Source organism: Dama dama, chromosome 13 (assembly GCF_033118175.1).
Source record: "Dama dama isolate Ldn47 chromosome 13, ASM3311817v1, whole genome shotgun sequence".
In the NCBI taxonomy this organism is placed as follows: Eukaryota; Metazoa; Chordata; class Mammalia; order Artiodactyla; family Cervidae; genus Dama; species Dama dama.
Window position 1 is genome coordinate 53216371 of NC_083693.1, and position 26228 is coordinate 53242598.

The 26228-nt window shown below is 36.8% G+C and overlaps 1 protein-coding gene across 5 annotated transcripts in view; it reads right to left on the reverse strand.

Annotated features, from left to right (window-relative positions):
* Positions 1-4355: 4355 nt before the first annotated feature.
* The window catches only part of LOC133068112 (uncharacterized), a 29419-nt gene continuing 7546 nt past the window's right edge, over positions 4356-26228 (reverse strand). For 2 of the 5 annotated variants that reach the window (XM_061159174.1, XM_061159170.1), the window contains 7 exons: positions 16639-16760; positions 15558-15696; positions 13190-13395; positions 11320-11430; positions 9577-9683; positions 6578-6668; positions 4358-4665 (listed from right to left, as the gene is read on the reverse strand). In XM_061159174.1, coding sequence (XP_061015157.1) covers positions 4549-4665; positions 6578-6668; positions 9577-9683; positions 11320-11430; positions 13190-13395; positions 15558-15696; positions 16639-16671 — 804 coding nt within the window. In that variant the 5' untranslated portion in view covers positions 16672-16760 and the 3' untranslated portion in view covers positions 4358-4548. Of the gene's footprint in view, positions 4666-6577; positions 6669-9576; positions 9684-11319; positions 11431-13189; positions 13396-15557; positions 15697-16638; positions 16761-26228 lie in introns of all 5 variants that reach the window. The other 3 variants (XM_061159172.1, XM_061159171.1, XM_061159173.1) reach the window with 3 other exon arrangements.

Sequence of the window (26228 nt, forward strand, 5' to 3'; positions counted from 1 at the left end):
ACGTTTACAGAAGATCTCATTACATGAGATTAATAGCTCTTATCCCATTGGGTTGTTAACAGGATCAATAGGTAAAGTGTTGTATATAAAATATGTGTCAATACATTTTAGGGTTTTTCTGTTTTGCCTGAAAATGTTCCTTGAGGGCTCAAGATTTAAATATATATCACCTTTCCGGTCTGGGAATCTGTCTTTGATTTAGATCAGTATGGAAGTGTTTTATTAGAGCCTAGTTAGGAATTGATTCCTTAACTTGTGATATTTTCTGTCCATTAGATTTAGGTGAGGTTTTCATACATTTGTTTCTTCTTAGTCTACTGGTTTACATTTTCAGTAATCCACATTGAATTTATTCCTAGGGACTTAGTTTGGGAACATTTTCCTTATTCTCATCTTCCTCAAAGAAAGCAGAAATTTGAGAAAGTTAGTTAAGTTTTAGACGATTTAACAACATCGTTGTTGACAAATAACTTGAAATTCGATGTTCTTAGAAATGGAGCATTGATCCAATTGCTTGATACAGTTATGATTATTATATCTTTCAATTTTCTTGGGATGCTTCTTTAGATAAAAAGACTAAAATCAGTTCTACTTATGTGCTTTTTCATATCTGTATTTCAAGATGTTTATCATTCAGTTAATGTACATAATACTCCTCTGAAACTCATGGTCCAGAAACATTAATTAACTTATTTTACAAGTGAGTAAACTGCAACCTAAAATGGTTGACTTGCTTAAGGCATCTAGACAAGTCTCGGGAAGTTAACAGCAGCTCAAGCTCCAAGCCTTGTTTAATTAATATTGTATCCAGGAAATGAGTTCCTCTTAAAAGCAGAAATCTTTTACCATTCTAACACGTCCCCAGAGAAGCCCTTAAGGGTGTTTGTTTTGTCTGTTTTTTTGTTTTTTTTTTTTCTCACTAGGTTCTTATTTATTTATATGAAAAATGCTTGAAATCTCCTGCTTCAAACAAATCCTTCTCTTCAGTGCTAATAACATTGTTTATTTTGCATATGTGTTTCTCACTCTTGGTAGGTTCCTTTTCAAGCTATTAAGTTTTGCTTCCCAGCATTCTTTTTTTTTTTTTTTTGCCTTATACTTAGTATTTAACTATTATGCTAATATTATGAGATTCCATTCATTAGATTTCTTGCTATTGTCTCTTGACTTAATAAATTTGCTATAAGGCCTCGTTGATTTTCTTACTGACTCTTTGCAACCTCATGGACTGTAGCCTGCCAGGCTCCTCTGTCCATGAAATTCTCCAGGCCAGAATACCAGAGTGGGTAGCCTATTCCTTCTCCAGGCAATCTTTCCAACCCAGAGAGCAAACCCAGGTCTCTGGCATTGCAGGCTGATTCTTTATCGTCTGAGCCACCAGGGAAGCCCTGTGTATCTTTAGAAATGTAATTTAAAAAATTCTATTCACTCTAGGTTTGTGTACTCCCCCAACAAAGCACGAAGGCCTCCTAAATACCCGATTCCTTTTCCCTCCATCCACAGAGATGCTGTCTTAGTTCATTCTTACTAGATCCACTGGACCACTAAGTGGCTTTCTGAAAAGGGTATCCTTTGTCTTTTTTTCTTTTTTAATATTTATTTGGCTGTTTTGTGTCTTAGTTGTCTTAATTGTATGTGAGATCTCTATTGGGTCATTTGGGATCTTTCATTGCAGCTCATGGACTCTCTAGTTGTGTCCTGCAGGCTCCAGAGTGTGTGGGTTCAGCAGCTGCGGCATGTGGGCTCTTAGTTCCCCAACCAGGGATTGAACCCACATCCCCTGCATTGCAAAGCCGATTCCTTTTTTATTTTTTATAGAGATTTAAAAAAAAAATTATTTTTATTTTTGGCTGTCCTGAGTCTTCGTTGCCACGTAGGCTTTTCTCTAGTTGTGGCGAGCGAGGGCTACTCTCTAGTTGCAATGTGCGGGTTTCTCACTGCAGTGGGTTCTCTTGTTGTAGAGCAGGGGCTCGAGGGCATTCAGGCTTCAGCAGAGCGGCTCCCAGGCTCTAGAGCCCAGGCTCATTAGTTGTGGTGCTCAGCCTTCATTGCTCCAAGGCATGTGGGATCTTCCTGACCCCCATGACCCATGGATCAAACACATGTCCTCCACATTGGCGGGCGGATTCTTTACCACTGAGTCACCAGGGAAGCCCCAAGGTGGATTTTTAATCACTGGGCCACAAGGGAAGTCCCATTGCCTGTTGTTTTTAATCATCACAGGTAATGTCTACAGAATCATGTTTCTATAGTTTAATTCTGATCATATCTGTATGCTGCTTAAAAACTTTGAATGGCTCACCTTAAGTTAGAGTAAGATGGGATCTCCTTGGCATACCATGCCCCTTTTGATCTGGCATGCACTCACTTTGCCAGACTCATGTAGTTCCATTCTGGACTACAGTCACACTACAATATTATCCTCTGTGCTTCTGCATATACAGTAATCATTTCCAGACAAATAAGTAAGACATTTAAAGATTAAGTTAAATAATTCCACTTACAGACTATTAATTGAGAGAAGGAAATGGCAACCCTCTCCAGTGTTCCTGCCTGGAGAATCCCAAGGACGGAGGAGCCTAGTGGGCTACAGTCCACGGGGTCGCAAAGAGATGGACACGACTGAGCAACTTCACTTCAGACTATTAATACTGGCATAGGAATGTCTCTTCAATATCTTATAGTTCTAATATTTGCCTCAAGCATTCATTTAAAAATGTGTTAAGCATATACATATCACACAGGATACTTTCCAATATGTTAGACCATTTACATCTTTTTTTTCTGCTGTATCAACTTAAAGATCCATAGTTTAACATCTAAAATCATAGCCATGACAACAGTATTTAAACAACCATCCATTTTTTCTGTAATTTAAATCACATATCTAGGGAAATCATCTATTATCTTTACTCTTGACTGTATTCTACTAACAACAGGTGAAGACTTTATTTTACAGATGAGGGGTGACTGATTTGAAACTAGGTTTACAGACTTGCCCACCATGATCCAGTGTTGCTATTGCTTTTTCCGTCCTGTCAGGGCCTTTTGGAATGGGCATTCTCCCATTCACCCAGGGCCACAGCATCAGATTTTGCTTTAGAGGGTCCCGCTTCTGAGGAGCAGCTGAATCAACATTAGGCAGCTAGGATTCAGAATTTGGTGACGAGTTTCTTAAGAATAGGCACAGCATGAAGTGAAATTCAATTAAGAGTTACGTTTATATGTCATACTACTAAAAAACTCATTTTTTTAATGATTACTGACTCTTATGTAATGCTCCATTTGCTATTGTTAGTATGCTTTGTTGTGTCTGAAATTTAAGTGCCTAAACATGTTACTATAATAAACCAATAGATAATCATATATAAAACAACTACATAAATAACAGCTTCCAGCTATTTTAAAATACTTTAATCTCAGAAAATCTGCACAGCCTGCTGGAAACATCCATCAACTGTTACTCAAAGATGCTAGAAGTTTATAGTGATTTCTTTTTAGATGACTAGAATGATAAGTGTTTAATAGGTTAGCCTTAAATAATAAATTATTGGAAATGAACAATATATTATTGGAAATCCAGCATTTATTCTGATATTTAATATTACACCAGGTCCTAAATATTAAACTTACTAATATCAATAGTAAAGTTCCAAACTCCCATTTTTTAATTTTAGCATTTTGTTTGGTTACTGGCCTATAATTTTCTTTTAAAAGTTTGAGTTGACTGCCACTGCAAATTTTCCATAAGCAAGTAATGACAAAAAGTATATTCGATAAAAATCCCTTTCAAAAGACAGATCTCAAAAAGGTTCTGCAACTCCAAAATGTGGATTAGTTTAGCATAAAAAAGTAACTTACATGCAATACTAAATATAAATTACTAGAACTAGTAAGTGTTCAAGTTTTGATGTTTCATTGTATTCTTGTTTTTAAAAAGTTTTGCTTTTCCTGATTTCAAAAGAAGTAGAGTCATTTTAGAAAAAAATGGAAAACCCAGAAAAGCACAGAAAAGAAAAAATAATAAATTACCAGTAATTGTTCTACCACAGAAATAACCTCAATTTATATTTTAAAGTTTATCTTTCTAGTTTTGCTTTTTCCTAGCAACTGCAATTTTTTATTTTGGTCTTTGTGCTAGTCTCCTCAGATAAAGGTGTGTACAGGAATCTTACATAATAGAGATCTAAGATATGAGATCTCTACCTACCCCTCCCCTCTCTTTCATGATAGAAGCTACTTCTGATCTTTTTTTTTTTGGTCATATCTGGACTTGGTATACAGAGTTGGTGACTAAAGGATACAAGTTTATATTTTTGACAGAATCAAAGAAACCAGGGGAAAACTTTTTTTCAGATAAATATTTTAATAAAAGTATCACACAAAGTTGTATATATATATATACATACAACTATTTACAAACATGCAAGCATATGTACAAACACTAGAAAGGAATACACAGGAAATAATATGTGTTAGGATACTGAAATTCTTTTTCTTTTAAATTATTTTGTAATTATTTTACACCAAGGCAGGACTATTTTAGTTTCAGAGAATCTTGTATAAATGTATTTGTTCAAGAGCTTCTCTGTCAATATCCTTTTCTGGGAATACATCATAGTTCAGCGGTATCTCTTCAACCCAAGGAGATAACTGTATATTAACCTGAGGAAAAAAAATTGTTCATATTATAAACAAATATGAAAATTACAGAATGAACCTACTCTTTTCAATTTCAAGAAATCAGATTTATATTACAGTGAGAGGGACTAAGTTCTACACGGTGCCACATGAACAGTTCTTTGTCATAGTAAATGGCAGGCCTGTAGATTCAGGGACTTAATTAATTTACCTTGATTTGGGAACTTGAAAGGATAAAGAACATATACAATAGAGTAATTATTTTAATGTAACTAGTTTAATAAACTAGCTTAAACAATAAAGGATTAAAACAACAATGGGAGTACACAGAGAAACTTCGTATACACACAGTGATGGTGCTAACAAGTTGCATGAGAGGAGCTAATCTCCCTCTATAACCTTCATCAGGCTCTTCCCTTCACATTGCAAACTTGGGTCTCGCAGACAGAAATTCTTGAGCCACCAATGGATATACCTACTTAAAGAAGTTTCATTAAATCAGAAAGTAATAATGTTATTCAAGAATTCATATGTAAGGACTCTTTCAAAAACATTTTACTTTGGTAACTGAAAATCACTGAATTATTTCAATACATATAAACATTATAAATTGGAGAGCATGTATTTTACAAGGTGTGTTTTTATGAGTATGGCAAAGTACGGCAGAATCACACCACTCACGGGGTAGAGATCTCAAGGGGAGGGAACTGGGGATATTACCATCATGTATTCATGTATCTCTGGATTATTTCTCCTGTTACGGTAAACATGACTGTAATTTAGATGACTGACAACAATTTTTGAAGAAGGTATTATTCATGATTGTTTAGTTTCTTTTTTTGTTTGTTTGTTTAGTTTCTTAAAGGAAGAAATAAGATACTTAAATTTTGCAGTGATTATATGCAATGGAAGCACTATGAAAGAAAATGATAATATGATTCTGTATTAAGAAATGCTATAATATCTCATCCAGGAGTCTCAAAGGGCTTTACAAATATTAACTAACCTTTAAAAAAGAGTCATTTTATTGGGATGAATCTTATTATTAACTATCAACCTTATTTTGTATGGAGAATCTGAGGAATAGAGAAGCAGCTTGAGCAAGACTCCAAACTGACCTAGAAGCTAAACTGTGTTCAGGATATGGCCTCCAACCCACTTACTGGAGAAAAAGTTATGATGTGGGTGTTTTTAAGTCTCTTACAAATACTTAATAGCATTTGTTAACCTAAAACTGTAACTCCACAGTTAGAAACTCGTGCCCATCGAGTCGGTGATGCCATCCAGCCATCTCATCCTCTGTCGTCCCCTTCTCCTCCTGCCCCCAATCCCTCCCAGCATCAGGGTCTTTTCCAATGAGTCAACTCTTCGCATGAGTTGGCCAAAGTATTGGAGTTTCAGCTTCAGCATCAGTCCTTCCAATGAACACCCAGGACTGATCTCCTTCAGGATGGACTGGTTGGATCTCCTTGCAGTCCAAGGGACTCTCAAGAGTCTTCTCCAACACCACAGTTCAAAAGCATCAATTCTTCGGCGCTCAGCTTTCTTCACAGTCCAACTCTCACATCCATACATGACCACTGGAAAAACCATAGCCTTGACCAGATGGACCTTTGTTGGCAAAGTAATGTCTCTACTCCGCTGTGATTCATGGGGTCGCAAAGAGTCGGACACGACTGAGCGACTGAACTGAACTGAGTTAGAAAAATTAAGTGGAGAAGCAGAGGTATCTAGATCAGGATGAGAATGACACTCTCAGAGCTCTGGAGGAACGTGAATAAACCACAGAACAGTTCTTCAGCCATAAGGTTTTGCTACTCTTTCTAGTGTTGTCACTGTGTTCAGACTGAACATTTCTAGAATAGTGTAACAGCTATCAGAAAAGAGCAGGAGAAAAGTTTTGACAATAAAAATGCTGGGAAAGAAGCTTACATACCTGAAGACCCGAGAGAGAATCTTCCAGGCCTGGTACTGTCACCAATAACGACCCTTGTTTCCTTACATTATGGCAGATATATTCCCAGGCTCTGTAACACATTAAAAACTTCTGTGTTAGGGTTTGCCAGACACTGGATATTTTTTAAAAATGATGACAAAAGCATATGCAGCATAGGTGATATCTAGAAATCCAGATGGGCAAAAACGTTAGCCTGCAGGGAACAGAGCTGCGGCAACGTACTAGTAATTGGTAAAGTCAGTTCCTTAAGGGATGTTGGCAAAATTGTGGAGTTACAATACTGAGAGAGATTTAACAAGATGGGGGATTAGGGTTAATACAAGCAATTGTGAGTAAGACCACAAAGAAGTTTTCAGAACTGATACAGATGTTAAAGCTGGATCATGGTTAAAGCCTCTTCAATTCTTTATGATCTGTCAAACTTCCCACAGAATGGAACCGAGCTGAGGGGAGTGGGTGGGAAAGAGTCATGGAGAAAAGCCACAGAAGCCAGAAAACAAGCAAAGGCTAATAATTAGAACATAATATGTAGATCTTTTAATATAACATCAAGAGTGCAATCATCCTTTATTTGGCTGTCAGAAATACTCAGCGGAAAGCCTTGTGGACAATGTGATGCCTGAGAAGTTCAGTGTGATCAGCTAGGTTTAAAGCACAGAGGCAGGCCATGTGCATGTGTATGTGTCAGAGGGCAGTATTTGACCAGTTGTGATTAGCCTGTAGTGCAGACACGAATGGGATTTCTACACTGCATGAGGAGTACCCCCCACTGGGGGCAGGAGTCAAGCAGAGCAAGAAGTGCACGCCTTGCAGTGGGGCAGGTGGGCGGCTGTGTTGTTTGCACTCACTTTGGTTCTAGCAATGGCTATTGGGTGTAGTCCATTCTGGAGCTTATTAGGCAAAATGATAACAAATGTTCTTTTTCTCAGGTTAGATCTAAAACCAACTAGCAGTGTTTGATAATAATTATCGCTGTGCTTGGGCTAGAGCTGTCTGTTGTTTTGATGCAGTTCCCTAAAAATGATGTTTTTTCAAGTCTGTTTAGTAAGACTGAAGAAGCTGATTATATTAGCACAATTGGCCATGGCTCTAAAAATAGCACTTGCTGCTTCTGAGAAGTTGTCATTGCAGTAGTTGTATAGGTTTTACTTACTGAAAAAATACACAGAGGTACCTTTTAAACTAAGACTTACTCTACTTGCTACAATATAGAATAATACAGGTAAATGATCAGTTCTGTCAGAATGATTCTAATATCAGAATGCTTTATCTTCTAAACTTTCTCCTGTGTATTGTCATTCATGAAGATAATTATCTATATTTAAAATTCATTGCACTTGACTAATTTGGAGAAATGACTGAACACACGGGGTCAATGTGAGTCATGCAGAGTTTGCAAATGAATTTTCCAAGACAGCACAAGCATGCAGCAGTTCCAGCATCAAGTTGACCAGTAATATCTGTCATTCTTCAGCATTTAAAATCTTCCTTTATGAATCTTCCAAGAGTTTAAGGTGCTTTTCTCTTTTAACTTCTTATAATATTGGTATTATTTCATTCTCTAACCATTATTTAACGTTTTGACTACTGGTCATGAACTTGAAAAGGTAAAAAGCTACACAAACTTTGTCCACTGGAAATTAAGTTTAAAGAGTGCACTATGGTTAAAACAACTTTGTTCATGTTATGTTTCTGGTCTTTACCCTGTGAACAAGAAATCATCACCTGTTCTGACTGCACTTTGATGATATGATTAGCTTTCTGTTGAACAAGTTTCTTTATAAACAATTTACATTGATAATTTTGTACTGATCTTAACCTAGAAGTAATAGATGTGTGCATGTGTGTGTGTGAGAGAGAAAGAGAGCGAGAGAAAGAGAGAGGGTGAGGGGATAGCAGATAGAGGTTTGGTCATTCAAGATTCTGCTCCATATTAACTGTTTATGGTCTATAATTATGTACCTTTTTATTTCTAAGCAGTAGAAATCTCCCTGATGCACTAATACAAACATGAATGTAATGCCCTTTCATACATATGGAAAGGTGCTTTCTTGTATCTAGAGTTACATATGTCATTATGATAAATAAGTTAGTAAGCCTAACTGACCAGAAAATCATTGTCTTGGACTGTAATAATTTTCTAATTAGAGGAGCCTGTAAGTCCTGATGAGAAGTCAGAAAAGTCACAGGAAACTCCCTGTGGTCCAGTGGTTAGGATTCCATGCTTTCACTGCCTAGAGCATGGGTAAGATCCCTGCTTGGGGAACTAAGATCCCATAAGCAATGTAGTAGTGTGGTCAAAAATTAAAAAAAAAGAAACACAAAAAACTGATCACAGATTTGCTAATTTTTCTATTGCTTAAATAGTGGAATAAAGTCTAGGAACCTACTATAACTATCTTAAGAACATTTTAAAAATTTGGTAATTATTCATTGTTTTTTAGGTGAATATTCTTATATCTTGTTCTATAGTCATTTATGGGCAGCAGTTAAGTCCCATCATTCTGTGACAGGACAGCAAAAGGACATGTATTTTTTCAAAGAAAAGAAAACTGAGGCAAAAAAAAATTTAAGACCCACTGGGAACTGATAATTAACTTCTTGCATCCCTGACTGCGAAGAAAAAGCTTGGGTCATGACACCATTTTCTTTTTTTTTTTTTAATTAATTAATTTATTTTAATTGGAGGCTAATTACTTTACAATATTGTACTTGTTTTTGCCATACATTGCATGACACCATTTTCTATCTCCTGAAAATCAGATGTAATATTTTACAAGGTTAGACAACCAAAGTTTATTTTTATTTTCACTAAGACATAACAGATTTTCTTATTAATATAATCTCCTGAGAATTGAGGTCATTTCTAAAAAGTTTAATATCACTTCAGGGCCTCAAGTTCAATTTGTGGTAGGGGAACAAAGGTCCTACAAGCCTGGCCATGCCAAAATAAATAAATAAATAAATAAATAACATACCTGGCCTGTTCTGTCTCATTAAGAAAATATTCGAAGACATTATTCATTATAATAACATCAGCATTCTGCAGAAGTAAACCTTGTGTACAAATGTCTGCATGAAGCACCTAAGGAACGAATTAATGTAAGAGGACAGGACACCATGTCACATAACCACTTAAGGAATAGCCGCTCATTCAATGACATTGCGAGGCAGGTGGTAAGGGAGATTCACACTTCTTAAAATGGGAGTACAGTATATTTACTACTACTGCCTTTGAAGATACTTAATATCTAATAAAAACCATAAACTTGTGAAAACTTTATTTTTTAGATAGAATTATTTACATAGTCATAATTACACTCTCTTCACTCCCAATTTAGAGCTTGTTCTACTGTATCAGTAGTTATGAGTCAAAGGAACTAGGTTCAAATTCTGGCTGCATTATCAACTAGGTTTATACATTTGAGTAGTCAAATGTCTTCATAAATAAAATGGAGTAATATCCATCCTGATTCACAGAATCAAATGGGACTAAGTAAAGTTTAAAAAGTAATTTGTAAAATGTTAATACAAATGTGTTAACTGGCCTTGTCTGACTCTTCATCCAAAATTTACTTGAATATATTATCTATCCAAGAAAGCAAACAAAACAATTTAGAAAATTAAATACCTCAAAAAATTAGCTTAGACTATAATCAACAAGTTTTGTAGAACACAGGCAAGATAACAAGAAGAAATATTTATTTTCTCAAGAGCAAAGCAAATTAACTTTTATTTTAAAAGAAGAGAAAAAGTTTTTTGTATTATATGATTTTTTTCCTAAAAAGCACTTAGTCTTACAAATAAATAATATGCAGAGGTGTTTTTCAGAATGTTTAAATCTTGATTTCTAATTAAGTTGATATTCCTCTTATTTATGTGATTTATTATGTAACAGCAGTGTGTATTTGTTCACTAAATATGGAATAGTGAGAAAAATCTATAAATTTAATATTGGACAATGAATTCTCTTTGATCACTTGCCTCTCAATTTATAACATGAGAGGAAAAAAAGGAAGGATGAAAGGAGGAAGAGAACAAAAAGTTTTCCTTCTATAAAAAGGTGAAGACTAGATTCTGAATCTTACTAAGGTACACCTTTGAATATTAGATTGAACTGAACACCAGAAATCCTTAGATACCCAGTACTTCTGTGCACTGCCATTAGAAGTGTAGGATCACTAGTGAAATGATAAGGATTATGGCATTAACCAAAAAACTTCCTTTCCCCTTTCTGGTTATTTTTCCCCTTACCTATAACAAACAGAAAATTACTGTCACAGCCCAACTCAGGGCATCATCCTCCCATGAACTGTTAGTCTGTGGTACCCATAATTCCTCTTGCAAATTTATAAAAGAAGATAAAGAACTGTGAGCATTACTCAATCTTTTTGCTTACTTTCAACATTCAGGGTTTAATTAAACACACATCTGACAACATGAAGATATTTAAAATTGCTGCTAACAAAACTATAGTTGATATGAAGAAAACTAAGAAAAAAATTCTACTTTCTAATAAAATTGGGGAGGAAGAGAAAAGTGTGAGTGGAACATAATGATAATAATTCATCTTCATTATTAATGTTATAAAACATTAACTCAATCTATTTCTATAGAACAGCAATGAAGGATAGATTCAAATATTTTCCAACTCCAGTAGAGAAGAAAGTTGGCTAAATTTGCTACACAATGGCTAAGAGAATAAATATTTTAAAAAGTACCTTTATTCTGTCAGTGAACTGATACTTTTTTATGATCATTTCCTGCAATTGGCAAAAGTCTCCATTCAGTTCTACTCCATACAGTTGTGATGCTGAACTGTAAAGATAACCCTAAAATATGAAGACACATGATGCAAAAGAATTAACTTTTAGTTGTGGGTTTATTTCTATTTGAAATTTTAAAAGTCAAACTTTAAAAAAGAATTCAATAAACTAAAAATAAAAGTAAAGATAAATAACATTATATAATTTATGTAAAACAACTTCAAGAACTTAGACTCTTACTCATCAAGACCTCAATTGTAGTTTATTAATTTCCATTATTTAAAAGTAATTTTATCTTATTTATCAAATATTACTATTTTAAGCCCTCCCTTTACGTATATTTGTAGAAGAATACATTTTTTCCAAATAAAGGCTAAACTTCCTCAAAGCATAGAAAGAAAAAAATAATTATGTTTTTTGGATTGATTTCTTACTTTTCTCGATAAAACTACATTCAACAAAGTTGGAAATAAAGAAAGTGATCACATATAGATTCTTTCTTTAATATCCTATTTCTGTAATTTCTTAGAACGTTCCATCAGGAGAAAGTAAGAAAGGTGTTAACCTATTGGAAATATAATGGACAGTCAGCACAGTCTGACATAAGATGCGGGTGGCTGGAGAGTGTGTTCTGTTTAGCTTATGGAAGCCAGCCTGCTGTTTGGTAAATCCATCAAAGATAACTAACTGGCCAACAGTTAACAAGGATCATCAAAAACAGACTATGTATTATTATCTATCTATTTTTGGTTGTAATAACAAAAACAATCTGGAAGGAGAGGTCAAATTGTATTCTGAAGACCATTTTACATCAACTAATACCTATGTGTAAACTCAATTTATATTTATAGCTCACCATAGATATTTAGAATATGTTCAACAAAGCATATGTAAGTACTCAAAAAAAATTGTTGACTGAATCAGGGACCTCTGTAGAGGAAAACGACCATATGTTTAATCTCATTGATGCTGCCAAACACCTGCACAGTCACAAATATTCAGCTATATTTGTTTCTAACAAATAAAATAAACAAGAGTGGACAAAATATGGTAAACAATCATAATCTCTAATGTTCACCAAGCAAAATCAGCAGATAAACTGTACTTTCCATTATGGCTGTCTTTTCTAACTGTAGGACAAAAGTCAATGCTGAAAAATAAATGAAGCATGAAAGGGTTAACTGTTTCTGTTTAGAGTAGGCAGTGATGCTGGGAACGGACAGAGCCTGTTCCTGGCATGAACTCCTACGGCTGCTGGCCACATGTTTTAACACGTCTGCTAATGACAACCAGAAACCACATTTCAGTTTTTTTGATAAAACCATTTAAGAACATTAAAAATATTCATGATTTGAATTTTTTTTAAAGAGTCACATTGAAGTAGTATCTCAGACACAAAAATCTACGTTCAGACTTTGGATCACTGAAAACCACAGTGTGTCCTGTGTCCAAGATGATATCATCTGCTTTGCTCACTTACAGGTGAGGATATTGATGCCAGGGGTGTGGAGTGATTTGCTCATGGTTGTAAGCTATTCCCTAGTTGAGCAAATTTGTCAGTTTTATAAGCGCTCTTATCAAAGCTCCGCGTGCTATACTGTTTTACGACAGTACAGAAAATGGAGTTAGACGCGCGGTAAGTGAGTGACAGATACCAAAGTGTTATGAGGGCCATCTGTTCCTGTTTTGCTGAAATTCCTTCACTTGTGTGACAGAGACAAACCAGGAGAGGAGATCAGAGAGCTGGCCTTTGAAAGGTCCAAATTCAATACACTATTTTAACCATATTATTCTATTACTCTAATAAAGCAAGCCAAGCTGTCACCTTAGATGGTGGCAGGCAAAACTGTTGCCAGTAGGAGAAGAAAGTATTTCCCAATGTTGACTGTGTCCCCAAGCTGGACTTTACCCCATAAAGGACGGTGCCAAGCCTGGAGCCAACGTCAACCAAGACCTTTCCCGACAGATCAGGGAGTACGTGGTGATAAATGAATTTCAGTTCCATGAGAGAGAAGGAATGAGAAATAAACCCTGGAGAATGAGAACAAACATTAAATTTTGCTTGAGGATTAACAGTTCCATTCTGTATTTCTAATTCTTTCACCTATAAAGTGTATTTCATGCTTTTCTTAATTGATGAAAGCCATTCAGAGGTTATTTAGAAAACATTAGTGTAATAACTTTGCACTCATTCACTCTGAGCTGTAAGACACAAGAACAAATACGCAATCTCTGACATTTAGGAGGCCTCTAGAAAACGGTTACTCAGCTGGCTCTCCCTACCCCCATGCTTCTCATCTCTTTCTCTTCCATCCTCTAGGGTGTCCTAGGCCTTTCTCTTCCTTGTCTCCCAATGAACTGCTTTTCCCTGAGACTGCTTCCTAACTCCCATAGCACCTGTTTTTCTCATTCTACCCCAGAGCCATCCACAGAGCCTCCACCTCTCACTGCATAGACTGTAAACTACCAAATGAATGACCATCTCTGGAGTGGAACAATGTGGCGCCCTGGCCAACCTCAAGTGTGGTCTGGAGAGCCGGAGATGGGTGGTATGGAAGGAGGTTAAGACACTGCTAAATTGTTATTTCCCTTAGTTTAATTGCTATAATTTCTAACCTCCTAGCCCATTTTCTCACTCCATTATTTCTGTAATGAAATACTTAGGAGAGCCTGAGTCTTTTTTTTTCTGATATGGAGGTAACCCAAAGATTTTCTTTATTGTGTGCTAGTACATAATCTAACGGTCAGGAAACTTTGATCATAACTAATGAATGGTGGCAAATAAAATGGAAGCAATCAGGCTAATCCCTGGGAAGAAAAGAAAGGGTGACTAGGCCTCAGAAGTAACACTGGAGGTGGTGGGGTGCAAGGGCATTCAGCACCATAGTCTTTATTTCCCCTCATCCTCACTGCCCTCTTTGCCACATTAGTGCTCCTGCGCTGGGCTAGAGTCATTAGTGTCTTATAGATGACAAACTCCTTTCATATAGGAAAGAAGAGCCCCACACGGTGACAGCTTTCTCACACTCACTGTAGTTATCTGGGCTAGTCTGGGCACCCAGTCACTATTTATAATCTGATTTTTATGTGAAAATGCATCCTAATCTCCCAAATTTTTCTTTATTGAACATAGCTCTTCTATAAATTTCTGTACATCAGATCTGAAATGGTGTTATAATTAGAATCCACTTTTTAATTCTCCCTCTATTGTTCTTGTCTAAGTCTTCTATTTTGTGAACTCCAACCACTTCAAATGAATCTTAAAGCAGTAAACCAGGGTAGTTTAATCCCCAACTAATACAGGTACAACAAATTTGTATTAGCCACATATTACAAATTTGGTAGCAGTGAAATTTTGAGAATAATATTACCTAAGATCAGTAACATGAGCACATTACTACTCACCCACTCTAAGTAATGCCTCAAAATCTAGGTTAGCAGGGAGACTGAAATAGCATGTTTAAAGTAATACCCTAGACAATCATATCCAGTTTAAACAAAAGATACAGTAACAGAAGCGTTTACATCTTAGCAGCATGGAGTCAGTCTAGTTTCCGGTTTGAAACACAGGTGTTGAGGGACAGAGATGCAGGAGACTATGACTAGAGCTGTCCTGTGTTACAGGCAGGAGATGCTCCATGTCAAATCACAGCCTGCATAAACTCTCAAAGATTATCCATCTCTGGCTTCTGAGTACGCACCCATCCAACAATATCAGATTACTGACTTCTGAGTATGCACCCATCCAACAATATCAGATTACTGACTTCGCAAGTAGATATTTCTATGGGGAGAAAGTTTTCAGCTCTCTTGGCAGTTATATTTCTCACTGTAAATAAATCACTGCTATGCATACATGTGAATCTCTTTTGAGTATATAACGTATGATTTAGTTTCCCCATATTCAACCACTTCCAATTAGTTTCAGGACCTGAGAAGTCACCTCCAATTAAATATGTTCAGTAAAAAGCAGAAATACTCCCACAGGGGACACGAAGGGGCCTAACCTCCCTGGACAATGTTTCTATTTAGTTTCTCTGATTTTAGTAATTGGTAATAGCTAGGCTGCAGGTTGGCCTTTTGCTTTTAAAAAAGCCAAAAAACAGTGAACGCCTGGTCAACAACCCGCAGAGTCATGACATGTAAGGAAAAGGGCACACAAAGTCGTCAGGTTTGCAGGCTCGAGTGCCCACCTAGAGGTGCTGTCCGATGTGAGCCGCACACCATACAGTAGTTTCTGCTCATTTTTCCTTCCTCACATAATGAATCAATAAAGTCTTCATCATAAAGGAATGCATCAACGTGAACTGTGGGTTCTGGCTGCTGCTGTATCTGGTGGAGAGAAGAAAAACATCAAAAGAAACAGAGTACAAAGAAGTCTCTTTTTATTGCTAAATAAGGCAAAACATCAGTGGTTCATATGCTGAAATTCTGAGAGCAACAACAGCCAGAAAGACAAGTTTCACTCATGGAAGTCAGCAACTCTGCTTTCACGCTATTTTTGAGACACTGGCAACTTGCTATTTGACCATGTCATGATGCAAAACATGGCTATTAGAAACCGATAAAAATTTAAGTTGAAAGGAGTATTTTGAGATCATTTTATCCATCCTAAGTAGTATATTTTACAAATAAGGAAACATACCCAGAGAGATTTCTCCCAAGAACTGACATTAGTTAGTTCAGAGGGGGAGAGAAGAAACTGATACTAGGTCTTCTGAGTCTACCTGTCAGGGACTTACCCATCAAAATACTTGGCAAGTAATCTTTGCCCAGAAGTTTTCAAATAATAAAAAATGTTTAGTAAAATTTCATGCTTACAATTAATAATAGCACTTAATGCTGGTAGTACATGGTATAACAGCAAGCAGCTATAAAGAAAAACAATGTTTGTTCCCTTCTACTTCAAGGATAATAAAGAATCAACAAAAGGGTGAACTTCACCCTGATAAAAGTCAGGGAAATGGAACAGGGCAGAGAAAACCAAGACAATTACATAGGCAGGGACAGATTACTGTTGTATTGCTGGGCCTTGATTTGGGGTGGGGTGGGGTCTGCTTGGCAAACAGGATACCCTCAAAAAATATCTTTTGAATGAATGGTACTAGGGAGCCAGGGGGTTACCGACTCAAAAGAATTGGGGAAACGGATGAAGCACCAAATGAAAAAGCAGAATTCAGGACTATTGATTAGGCTGGAAAGGCTAATGGGGTTAGAGAAGAGTAGGAGAAATCTCAAGTAGCCACTAGGAATAAATTAATTTAATGTATTTACTTTTTGGAGAGCTAGATGTTCTGAGGAAAGCATGGTTTCTCGAGGTAAGCAATTCCGAAGGTCTTCTGCTATGTTTTTCAATATAACATCATTATTGTCTTGAGTGAATTCATCAAAATCTCCTGCCAAAAAAAAAAGTCTAAGTTTTTATGGTTGCAGTCATACCTAGACTAAGTGATTACAATGGATGGTTATCTTCTAATAGATAGCATCAATTTATAACAATAAATAAACATTCTAGGTCCAACGAAATATTCAAATTCTAACAAATGTTCCATGGAAAACATTGAGTTTTTTTTCTAAGCTGCTTGAAAATATAAAATTTGACTATTTCAGCCTGTTATAGAACAACTAAGGCATTTAAAAAGTATGTAGTACTCTTACTACTTAAACTTACTAGTAAGTAGTCAAATATTCCTTTTGTGACCATATAGATTTTATAACTTTAGGAGGCATCGCATAGGGATAACTTTAATCTGAGCATCCCTGACTCCAATAAAATGAACCCAAGATTTCAGATAATAAGCACAAACAGATGGCACCAACAATAGAATAAACTTTACAAGAATCATGTTGCTCTGCTGCATCTGAACAGCAGATAAAATGATCATTAAAACAGCACATTTCTGATGGCTCTGGCCTACTTTTGGACATACTGGAAAAAGGGGAGTGAGTGTGTGTGCCAATGTATATAGCAATAAAGATGAAGAAAGTGATACTTTGTGAATTTATGTGAGGACGTAAAGGTGGTTTTTTTTTTTTTTTTCATTGTTCTGTTTTTTCAACTTATCTGTGTTCAAATTTTTTTTAATTGGCTCTAAAAAAGTATGGTTTCTAAGTAGCTCATACATAATTTTAAGTAGAACAGACTCACCTTAAAGTAAAACACTGTAAAGTTAGCTGTAGCCTGAATACCAAATACAGATCGGAAAGAACAACTAATGAAAACATTCTACCTTTTTCTTAAAAAACTTTCTTACAGTGAATTCTTGCCAGAGTAAAAGGACCTCAAGGGGACTGTGTTTTTCTTACTGTTTTGAAATAGCTATAAAAGGAAAACAGGTAGATTGTGAAGAAAGTATCATCCATTTCCACATACCCTATCCCTCAAGTCTTTGGTTGTTTTTAAATAAGTTCATGATTTCCTTCTTAAACATATTAATAATAATTCTTGTGTTGGGTCAGAATGCTATTCTCAAGTCCCAAAAACAATTAAAATTTGGATAATATTTTCTAGTTTGCAAAGTTCTTTCAGGTAGAAACTACATCAGTTAAATATTATAACATCCATGTGAGGAAGACAAAGCAAGATTACCTTCTCTGACTCACAGAGGCGGTAATTAAGGCGACATGAATTGTGAAAAGTTACAAAGCAGGCCAGCAGCAGCAAAAGAAATAAACTTATGTGTTTTACTCTTCCTTTTCACTCTTTCCATTGTGTCTCTACATACACAGGTTCTTTCTCTGTACTGCTCTTCCCTCTGAGCAATAGTAGTTAACATGAAGATACATCATTTGACTCCCTGAACTAATGCAGAAAGGCCTTTTAACTCTTTTTTTCTTTCTTCACCTATCTACGACAGTGATCTAAATGTTGCTTCAAATTATTTATAGAAGGATGCAGAATATAAATTATAGACAAACAAAAATATTATGAAGATTCATTCCAAATTCTTCTATTTATTAAAAATTTTTTTATTATTATCTTTTTGGCAATGCCATACAACATGTGAGATCTTAGCTCCCTGCTCAGGGTTTGAGCTCGTGTCCCCTGCATTAGAAACGCTGAGTCTTAACCACTGATTGCCAGGCAAGTCCCCAAATTGTTTTAGGTGGAATTTAAATAGCATCTGTGATGCAGTTTTTTAAAAACTGGAAGTATTTACTTTGTAAATACTAAGTATTTAATTAATACTAAGTAATTAATACTAAGTATTTAATTTATTAAAATTAAATTCCTTAAAACATTGTTTTTAAAGGCTATGTAATATTCCACCATATTTGTATTAACCATGCACTCCTACTACTACATATTTATATACAATTATAACTGTGAAAATTTAGAGACATTGCAACTAACATTTGGCATACTTTGGCCTCTTTGCATAACATATGGCCTCTTTGCATTTATTTCCTTACTATAAATTCCTAGCAGAAGTACTTAAACATTGTAAAGGCTTTTGCAACATACATAGTTATGTATGGATGTGAGAGCTGGACTATAAAGAAAGCTCAGCACCGAAGAACTGACCCTTTTGAACTGTGGTGTTGGAGAAGACTCTTGAGTCCCTTGGACTGCAAGGAGATCCAACCAGTCCATCCTAAAGGAGATCAGTCCTGAGTGTTCATTGGAAGGAGTGATGTTGAAGCTGAAACTCCAATACTTTGGCCACCTGACACGAAGAGCTGACTCATTTGAAAAGACCCTGATGCTGGGAAAGATTGAAGAAGGGGACGACAGAGGATGAGATGGTTGGATGGCATTGCCGACTCAATGGACATGAGTCTGAGTAAACTCCGGGAGTTGGTGATGGACAGGGAGGCCTAGTGTGCTGCAGTCCATGGGGTCGCAAAGAGTCAGACACAACTGAGTGACTGAACTGAACTAAACTTGCTACATACTGCTAAATTTCTTTCCTGCAGGATGATACCAATTTACTCCATCAGAAAAAAATAAGGATATGTGTAAGCCTTACTTCATGAAAGCCTTACAGCATTGAATTGTACTACAAAAACAAACTTTGTTTTAATTTGCATTTCTTTAATTACTAGTGAGGCTGGACATCTTTTAACATGTATAATAATGATTTTGGAATGTGTGGTAACAGTATGTTGCTTGGAAAAAGATTAAAGGTGTTAATCAGTTGCCTTAGGACAGTTAGGTTTTTCTCAAATTACATATGCAGGTGGGAAGGGAATGGAGAAAGAAGAGTTTCTCTGCAGAACAAAATTCATTCTTTAAATGTTTCCTACTTATATTTAATTAAGCACATGGGAAAAGGGAAGTCACCAAAGCTGACAGTCTATGAATCAGGTTCTACGTTTTGTATGTAGTCAGGTATCAAGTCCCATCATGCTCTCTTTTGAATCCACTTCCTCTTTATTATTGCTTCAACTACTTCATAGTCACAGGTACCACCTCAGACTTGGAAAACCAGGACAAATAATTAGCTCATAATTAGCTCCTGAAGGATCAGTTTCTCTCCAATATAAGTTACCTTACACATTGATTTTGGAGAAGGAAATGGCAACCCACTCCAGTATTCTTGCCTGAAAAATCCTATGGACAGAGGAGCCTGGTGGGCTACAGTCCGTGGGGTCACAAAGAGTCGGACATGATGGAGTGACTAACACAACACAGTATCTATTTTAAACTAATCTTGCTTAAACTTCACTCACGTCACTCCTTCTCCTTACAATTCTGGGACAGCTTTCCGCTTTTCAATGTATCCTGTATTACTCTAGACTTTCAAGGCCCTCTATGTCACCAGAGTCCAACCATCTTATTTTCTACTCTCATTACTAACGTAATTTTTGCTTAAGACAGGCAAATTCCCTCAGTTGTTTTCTCCATTCCTTCCTGTTTATATTGCTCCTTTCAACTATGATCTTGTTTTTTTACAATAAGGGCCTTCTGAAGTTACTTCATCTCCAGGAAGTTTTACCTTCAGCCCTTGGCCGTCACTCACCCATATCCTTATCTCTAATGACTTATACTATATCATTAAACATTGGGCCATGTATTTCCTATTATTCATTAATATCTTATATTACTTTGAAGTTTTTATTCAAAGTTTAAAACTTTACTGAGTGGACTTCTGAACTCAGACAAGATGGCTACTTCCCTCAATTTCCCCAGCTCCTCCCCTCTAAATACAATGAAATACTCTGGACGTAAACCAACAGGCAACCATAAAGGACTCTGAAGGCTAGAGAAAAGGTAAACTGTCTAGGGATGTCAGGAATTAAGGAAGGAAGGTCACCGCAGTGAATTCCCTCCTGGGTTTTCATCTTCCATGTAGCCTGGACGGGGCCCTGGAGAGGTGAGTGTCTACCAACCAGAACCACCAACACCTATAGACTGAATAAAGAGAAAGTGAAAGTGAAGTTGCTCAGTCGTGTCTGACTCTTTGCGACCCCAAGGACAGTAGCCTGCACCAGGCTCCTCCATCCATGGGATTTTCTAGGCAAGAGTACTGGAGTGGGGTGCCATTTCCTTCTCCAAGGAATCTTCCCGACCCAGGGATCGAACCCAGCTCTCCCACATTGTAGACAGACGCTTTACCATCTGAGCCACCAGGGAAGTCCTAACAAAACAAAAACTAAGACAAGTCTGCTCTCTCTCACCAAAGACCAGTAAAGGAGAAGAATAACAGAGGTGTACTGGGGAGCCCTAATCCCTAGCCCACACTTGGGGCAAAGGCAGGCTATCTGGTAACAAAATAGGAGGCTGCTATCTCCAGGCCCTCTACCCAGTAGGACAGAGACTCAAACCTGAGGCCTCAGTCCTCTGCCCAGTGGCCAAGAGCAAACCAGGCCCTGTACTGCTCGTCCCCCATCCCCGCTGGTGGAAGGCAGCTCAGTGACATAGGTGTCTTTCCCCCAGCAGGAAACACCAGCACAGACTGAGCAGGAAGCCCCAGCAGTGCCAAAGAATGAAACAAAGCTGTACAGCACTGCAAGGGCACTGAAAACTAAACGCTGTCAGAGCTACAGCTCACAAAAGCAGGCCAGAATCAACAGGTTAAACTTAAGCAGGGCAACTGCCTACTAAGATAGAAAATCTGAACAGGATCAAGTCAGCATAATATCTAAAATATCCAGCATAAAATAAAATTATCCTAGCATACAAACAAAATGTTCACGATTTAACAGAACATCACATATATCAAGAACAGGAAAAATCTTAATTTGACTCTCACAGTCTAGATGCTACTGCGCAAATTAGTCAGAGTTTGGATGATCAGACAAGGACTTTAAAGGTGCTATAATGAAAATGCTTCAATCAGTAGTTATGAATTACCTTGTAACAAGTGAAAAAAACAAAATCTCAGCAAAGAAGTAGAAGTCATAGAAAAAGAAACAGCAACTGCAAAACAGAAAAATAAAATAATAATAATTTAGAAACCCCTTGCTGAAAGGGCTCTGTAGTAGAGACGACAGAGGATAGAATCAGTACACTTGAGTTGACAGATCAATAAAATTTATTCCATCTGAACAACAGAGAGAAAACAGAAAAAGAAATTAAACAGAGACCTAAGGATCTTTGGAATAATGAAAGACCTAACACTGGTATCTGAGTTCCAGAAGTAGGGGGAAAAGTGTGGAGCTGAAAAGTATTGAAGAAATACAGCTAAACACTCCCTAAATTAGGTGAAAGATCTAAACCTATGGATTTCAGAAGCCAAGCAAAGTCTAAATATGATAGACCCAAAGAAATCCACCTAAGAACATATCATAAACTTCTAAAACTAAGAGACACAGAATAAATCTTTAAAACAACCAAAGAGAAATGATTCATTCCCTGCAGGGAAACACCAAACAACAGTGAAGTTTTCATCTGAAACCATGGGAGCCAGGAGGTTACAAAATTGTTCAAATGCTGGAAGAAAAGGACTACAAGCTGTAAATTTTCTAGCTGATGAAATTATCCTTCAGGAATGAAGGAAAAGTAAAGACAAATCAGATGCAGAAAAACTAAAAAACAAAAAATTTTGTTGCCTTAAGACCTACCCTTAAAGAATGGGTATAGGAAACGTCAACAGAAAGGAAACAGCAGAAGAGGGCTTGGAACTTCAGACAGGAAAGAACAGAATGTGTAAAAATAGACTTTCTCCTCATTAGTTTCTTAAATCATATTTGATGGCTAAATCAAAATTTATAAAACCACCTGTAATGGTGCTCAATGTAAATATATAGAGGAAATACATAAAACAATCGTATTTTCAAAGTGGGGGAGGGTGTAGGGGGCCTATGTGGAAGTGAGATTTCAATATTTGATTCTCGTGATAAAAACACTGACAACCAGTAGATAGTGATGTTACATATGTATACTGTAATACTCAGAGTAACCACAAAGAAAACTCTACAAAGAAATACACTCAGAAACACTACAAAGAAGAACAGAATGCTAAAACTGTTCCATTTACCCACAGGAAGGCAAGAGGAGATAACAAGAACTTGAGAAACAGAAGGGTCAGAAAGGAAACAAACAATAAAATGCTATACTTAAGTGCTAACATCTAGTAAGCTAATAGCAAATGGTCCAAATACATCAATCAAAAGACAGAGATTAGCAACACAGATTTAAAAAATACAACTCACCCTGGGTTGGGAAGATCCCCTGGGGTAAGAAATGGCAACCCACTCCAGTGTTAATATGCTGTCAACAGAAACTCACTTTAAACATGCCAGGAAGACTGAATATAAAAGGATGGGAAAAAAGTTCTGTCAACAGTTTAAAAAAAAAAAAAATAGGGTGGCTATACTGATATGAAATAAAATAGATGTTAAAGCAAAAAAAAAATTATTAAGGACAAAGAAGAACATTACATACTGATAAAAGGATCAATTTATCAAGAAGACACAGTGATCTTAAATGTGCATACACTGAACAACAGAACCTTAAAATATCAATACATGAAACAAGGACTTCCCTGGATGTCCAGACAGTGGTTAAGACTCCATGCTTCCATGATCCCCAGTTAGGGAACTAAGATTCCACATGCAGCATGGCAGTGGAGAGGTGGGGGGAATGAAACAAAAACTGACAGAGCTGAAAGAAGAAACAGAAAAATTCACAATTACAGCCGGGGAGTTCAACTCAATACAGACAGGACTACCGGGGAGAAAATCAGCAAAGATATAGAAGAACTGAAAAACATCATCAATCAACAAGATCTAGTAGGTATGTATAGAACACTCCACTAAACTGTAGTAGAATACAGTTTTTCCAAGTGCGCACAAAACAGTCACCAAGATACACCATACTGAGTCATAAAACAAATATTAAAAATTTTTAAAGAATTTAAATCATACAGAGTATCTTCTCTGAACATAATGGAGCCAAAGTAACAGAAAGACAATAGGTAAATAGCCAAATGCTCGGAAAGTAAACAACATACTTTTAAATAATGATAGCTACAATAATCAACAGAGAATAGAGAACTCAAAAAGATACAGAATAGATCCAGGCAAAAATGCACAAATAATTTTCAAAGATTCAAAAGCAATTCAATGGAGAAAGAACAGCCTTTACAACAAGTAGTGCTGGAGCAAATAGACATCTACAGGGGAAAAAATGAACTTCAACCTAAACTTCACTTTATACAAAAGTTAACTTAGGTCAAAGAACAAAATGTAACACACAAAACAACAATTCTTTTAGAGTTTTGTAAAAAAGTTTTTTACAGAAGTTTTTACAAAACTGTTTTAGGGTTTGTAAAAAACCTTAACACCCGGAACTAACACAATATTGCATAATGTTTAAATAAAGAGGGGGAAAAAAGCACAGGAGAAAATCATCAGAATCTAGGGCCAAAGAGATCTTAAACTTGACATCAAAAACCAAAAAACGGGGTAAACTGGACCTCATTAAAATTGAAAACTTTTGCTTTGCAAGCTGTTAAGAGAAATGAACAGGCAAATTACTGGGAGAAAATACTGCATACACACATCTGACAGGTCTTATATCTAAAATAATAAATAGCTATTTATTATTTATATTTATTTTATAAATTTATATTATATTATAAACATAATTTTGGAGAAGGAAATGGCAACCCATTCCAGTATTCTTGCCTGGAGAATCCTGTGGACAAAGGAGCCTGGTGGGCTGCTGTCCATGGGGTCGAACAGAGTCGGACATGACTGAAGCGACTTAGCATGCATGCATGCACTGGAGAAGGAAATAGCAACCCACTCCAGTATTCTTGCTGGAGAATCCCAGGGACGGAGGAGCCTGGTGGGCTGCCATCTATGGGGTCGCACAGAGTTGGACACGACTGAAGTGACTTAGCAGCAGCAGCAGCATAAATATAATTTATATTATTTAATATAAACATACATATTTATACTTACAAAAGTATATTTATACTTACATTTGTATTATTTATTAATAACTTTATTGTTTCTGTTTACAATAGGAAAAGGACAAAAGACATAAACAGATACTACATCAAAGAGGATATACAAATGGCAAATAAACACATGACAAGATGTTCAACATCATTTGAGAAACGGAAATTAAAACCCATTGATAGGGCTTCCCTGATGGCTCACTGGTAAAGAGCCTGCCAGTGCAGGAGACACAAGCTTGATCCCTGATCTGGGAAGATCCCACATGCCATGGAGCAACCAAGTCCTTGCGCCACAACTACTGAGCTTGTGCTCTAGAGCCCAGGAGCTTCGACTACTTAGTCCACGTGCCACAACTACTGAAGCCCTCACGCCCTAGAGCCCGTGCTCCGCGACAAGAGAAGCCACTGCAGTGAGGACCCCGCACACCACAACGAGAGCAGCCCCTGGTCTCTGCAGCTAGAGAAAAGCAATGAAGACTCAGCATAACCAAAATAAATAAATAAAATTATTTTTTTTTAAATTGGGAAAAACCCAATGATATATCATTATACAATTTTCAGAATGGCTAACATAAAAATACTGAAAATACCAAATGCTAGTAAGGATGCAGGTCTTCCTTACTAGCATTGTGGCTTACTTCCTTACTAGCAAGTGGCTCAGTGGTAAAGAATCTGCCTGCCAATACAGGAGATGCAGAAGGTGCAGGTTTGATCCCTGGAGGGGAAAGATCCCCTGGAACAGGAAATGGCAACCCACTCCAGTATTTTTTTTTAACCTTTAGTTAGCTGGCTGTGCTCAGACTTAGTTGTGGCACGCAGAATCTTCCATCTTCCTTGTAGCACACAGGATCTTTAGATGTGGCGTGTGAATTCTTAGTTGCAGCATGTAGGATCTAATTCCATGACCAGGAATCAAATCCGGGCCCCATGCATTGGAAGCATGGTCTTTTCCACTGGACCACTAGGCAAGTCCCCACACTCCAGTATTCTTGCCTGGAGAATTCAATGGACAGAGAAGCCTGGCGGGCTACAGTCCGTGTAGTGGCAAAGAGTCGGACACCACTGAGCACGCGTGCAAAGTGAGGATGCAGAGAAACAGGATTACAGTCACTCTGGAAAACAGTCTGGCGGTTCCTATAAAACTAAAAATGCACTTACCATATGATGCAGCAATTGCATTCTTGGACATTATCACAGAGAAATGAAAATTTACCTTAACACAAAAATATGTACATGAATGTTCACAGAAACAGTATTTGTAACAAAGGCTTTACTGCTCTGGATATGGCTTATATGGCTTTTTTACTCATATGTGTGGTGTCCAGGCTAGGACAGCAGAAATATGTAGGCTGGTTGGACATCTTGCTCTCCATAAGCTAGCTGGGACTTCCTTACACTGTGATAATCTCAGGGTAGTCAGACTACACAACATGATGGCCAGATTCTCCCAGAGCAAGTATTCCAAGAAGCAGGAAGTAGAAGTTGTCAGTTTCTTAAGTCCTAGGTCTGAAA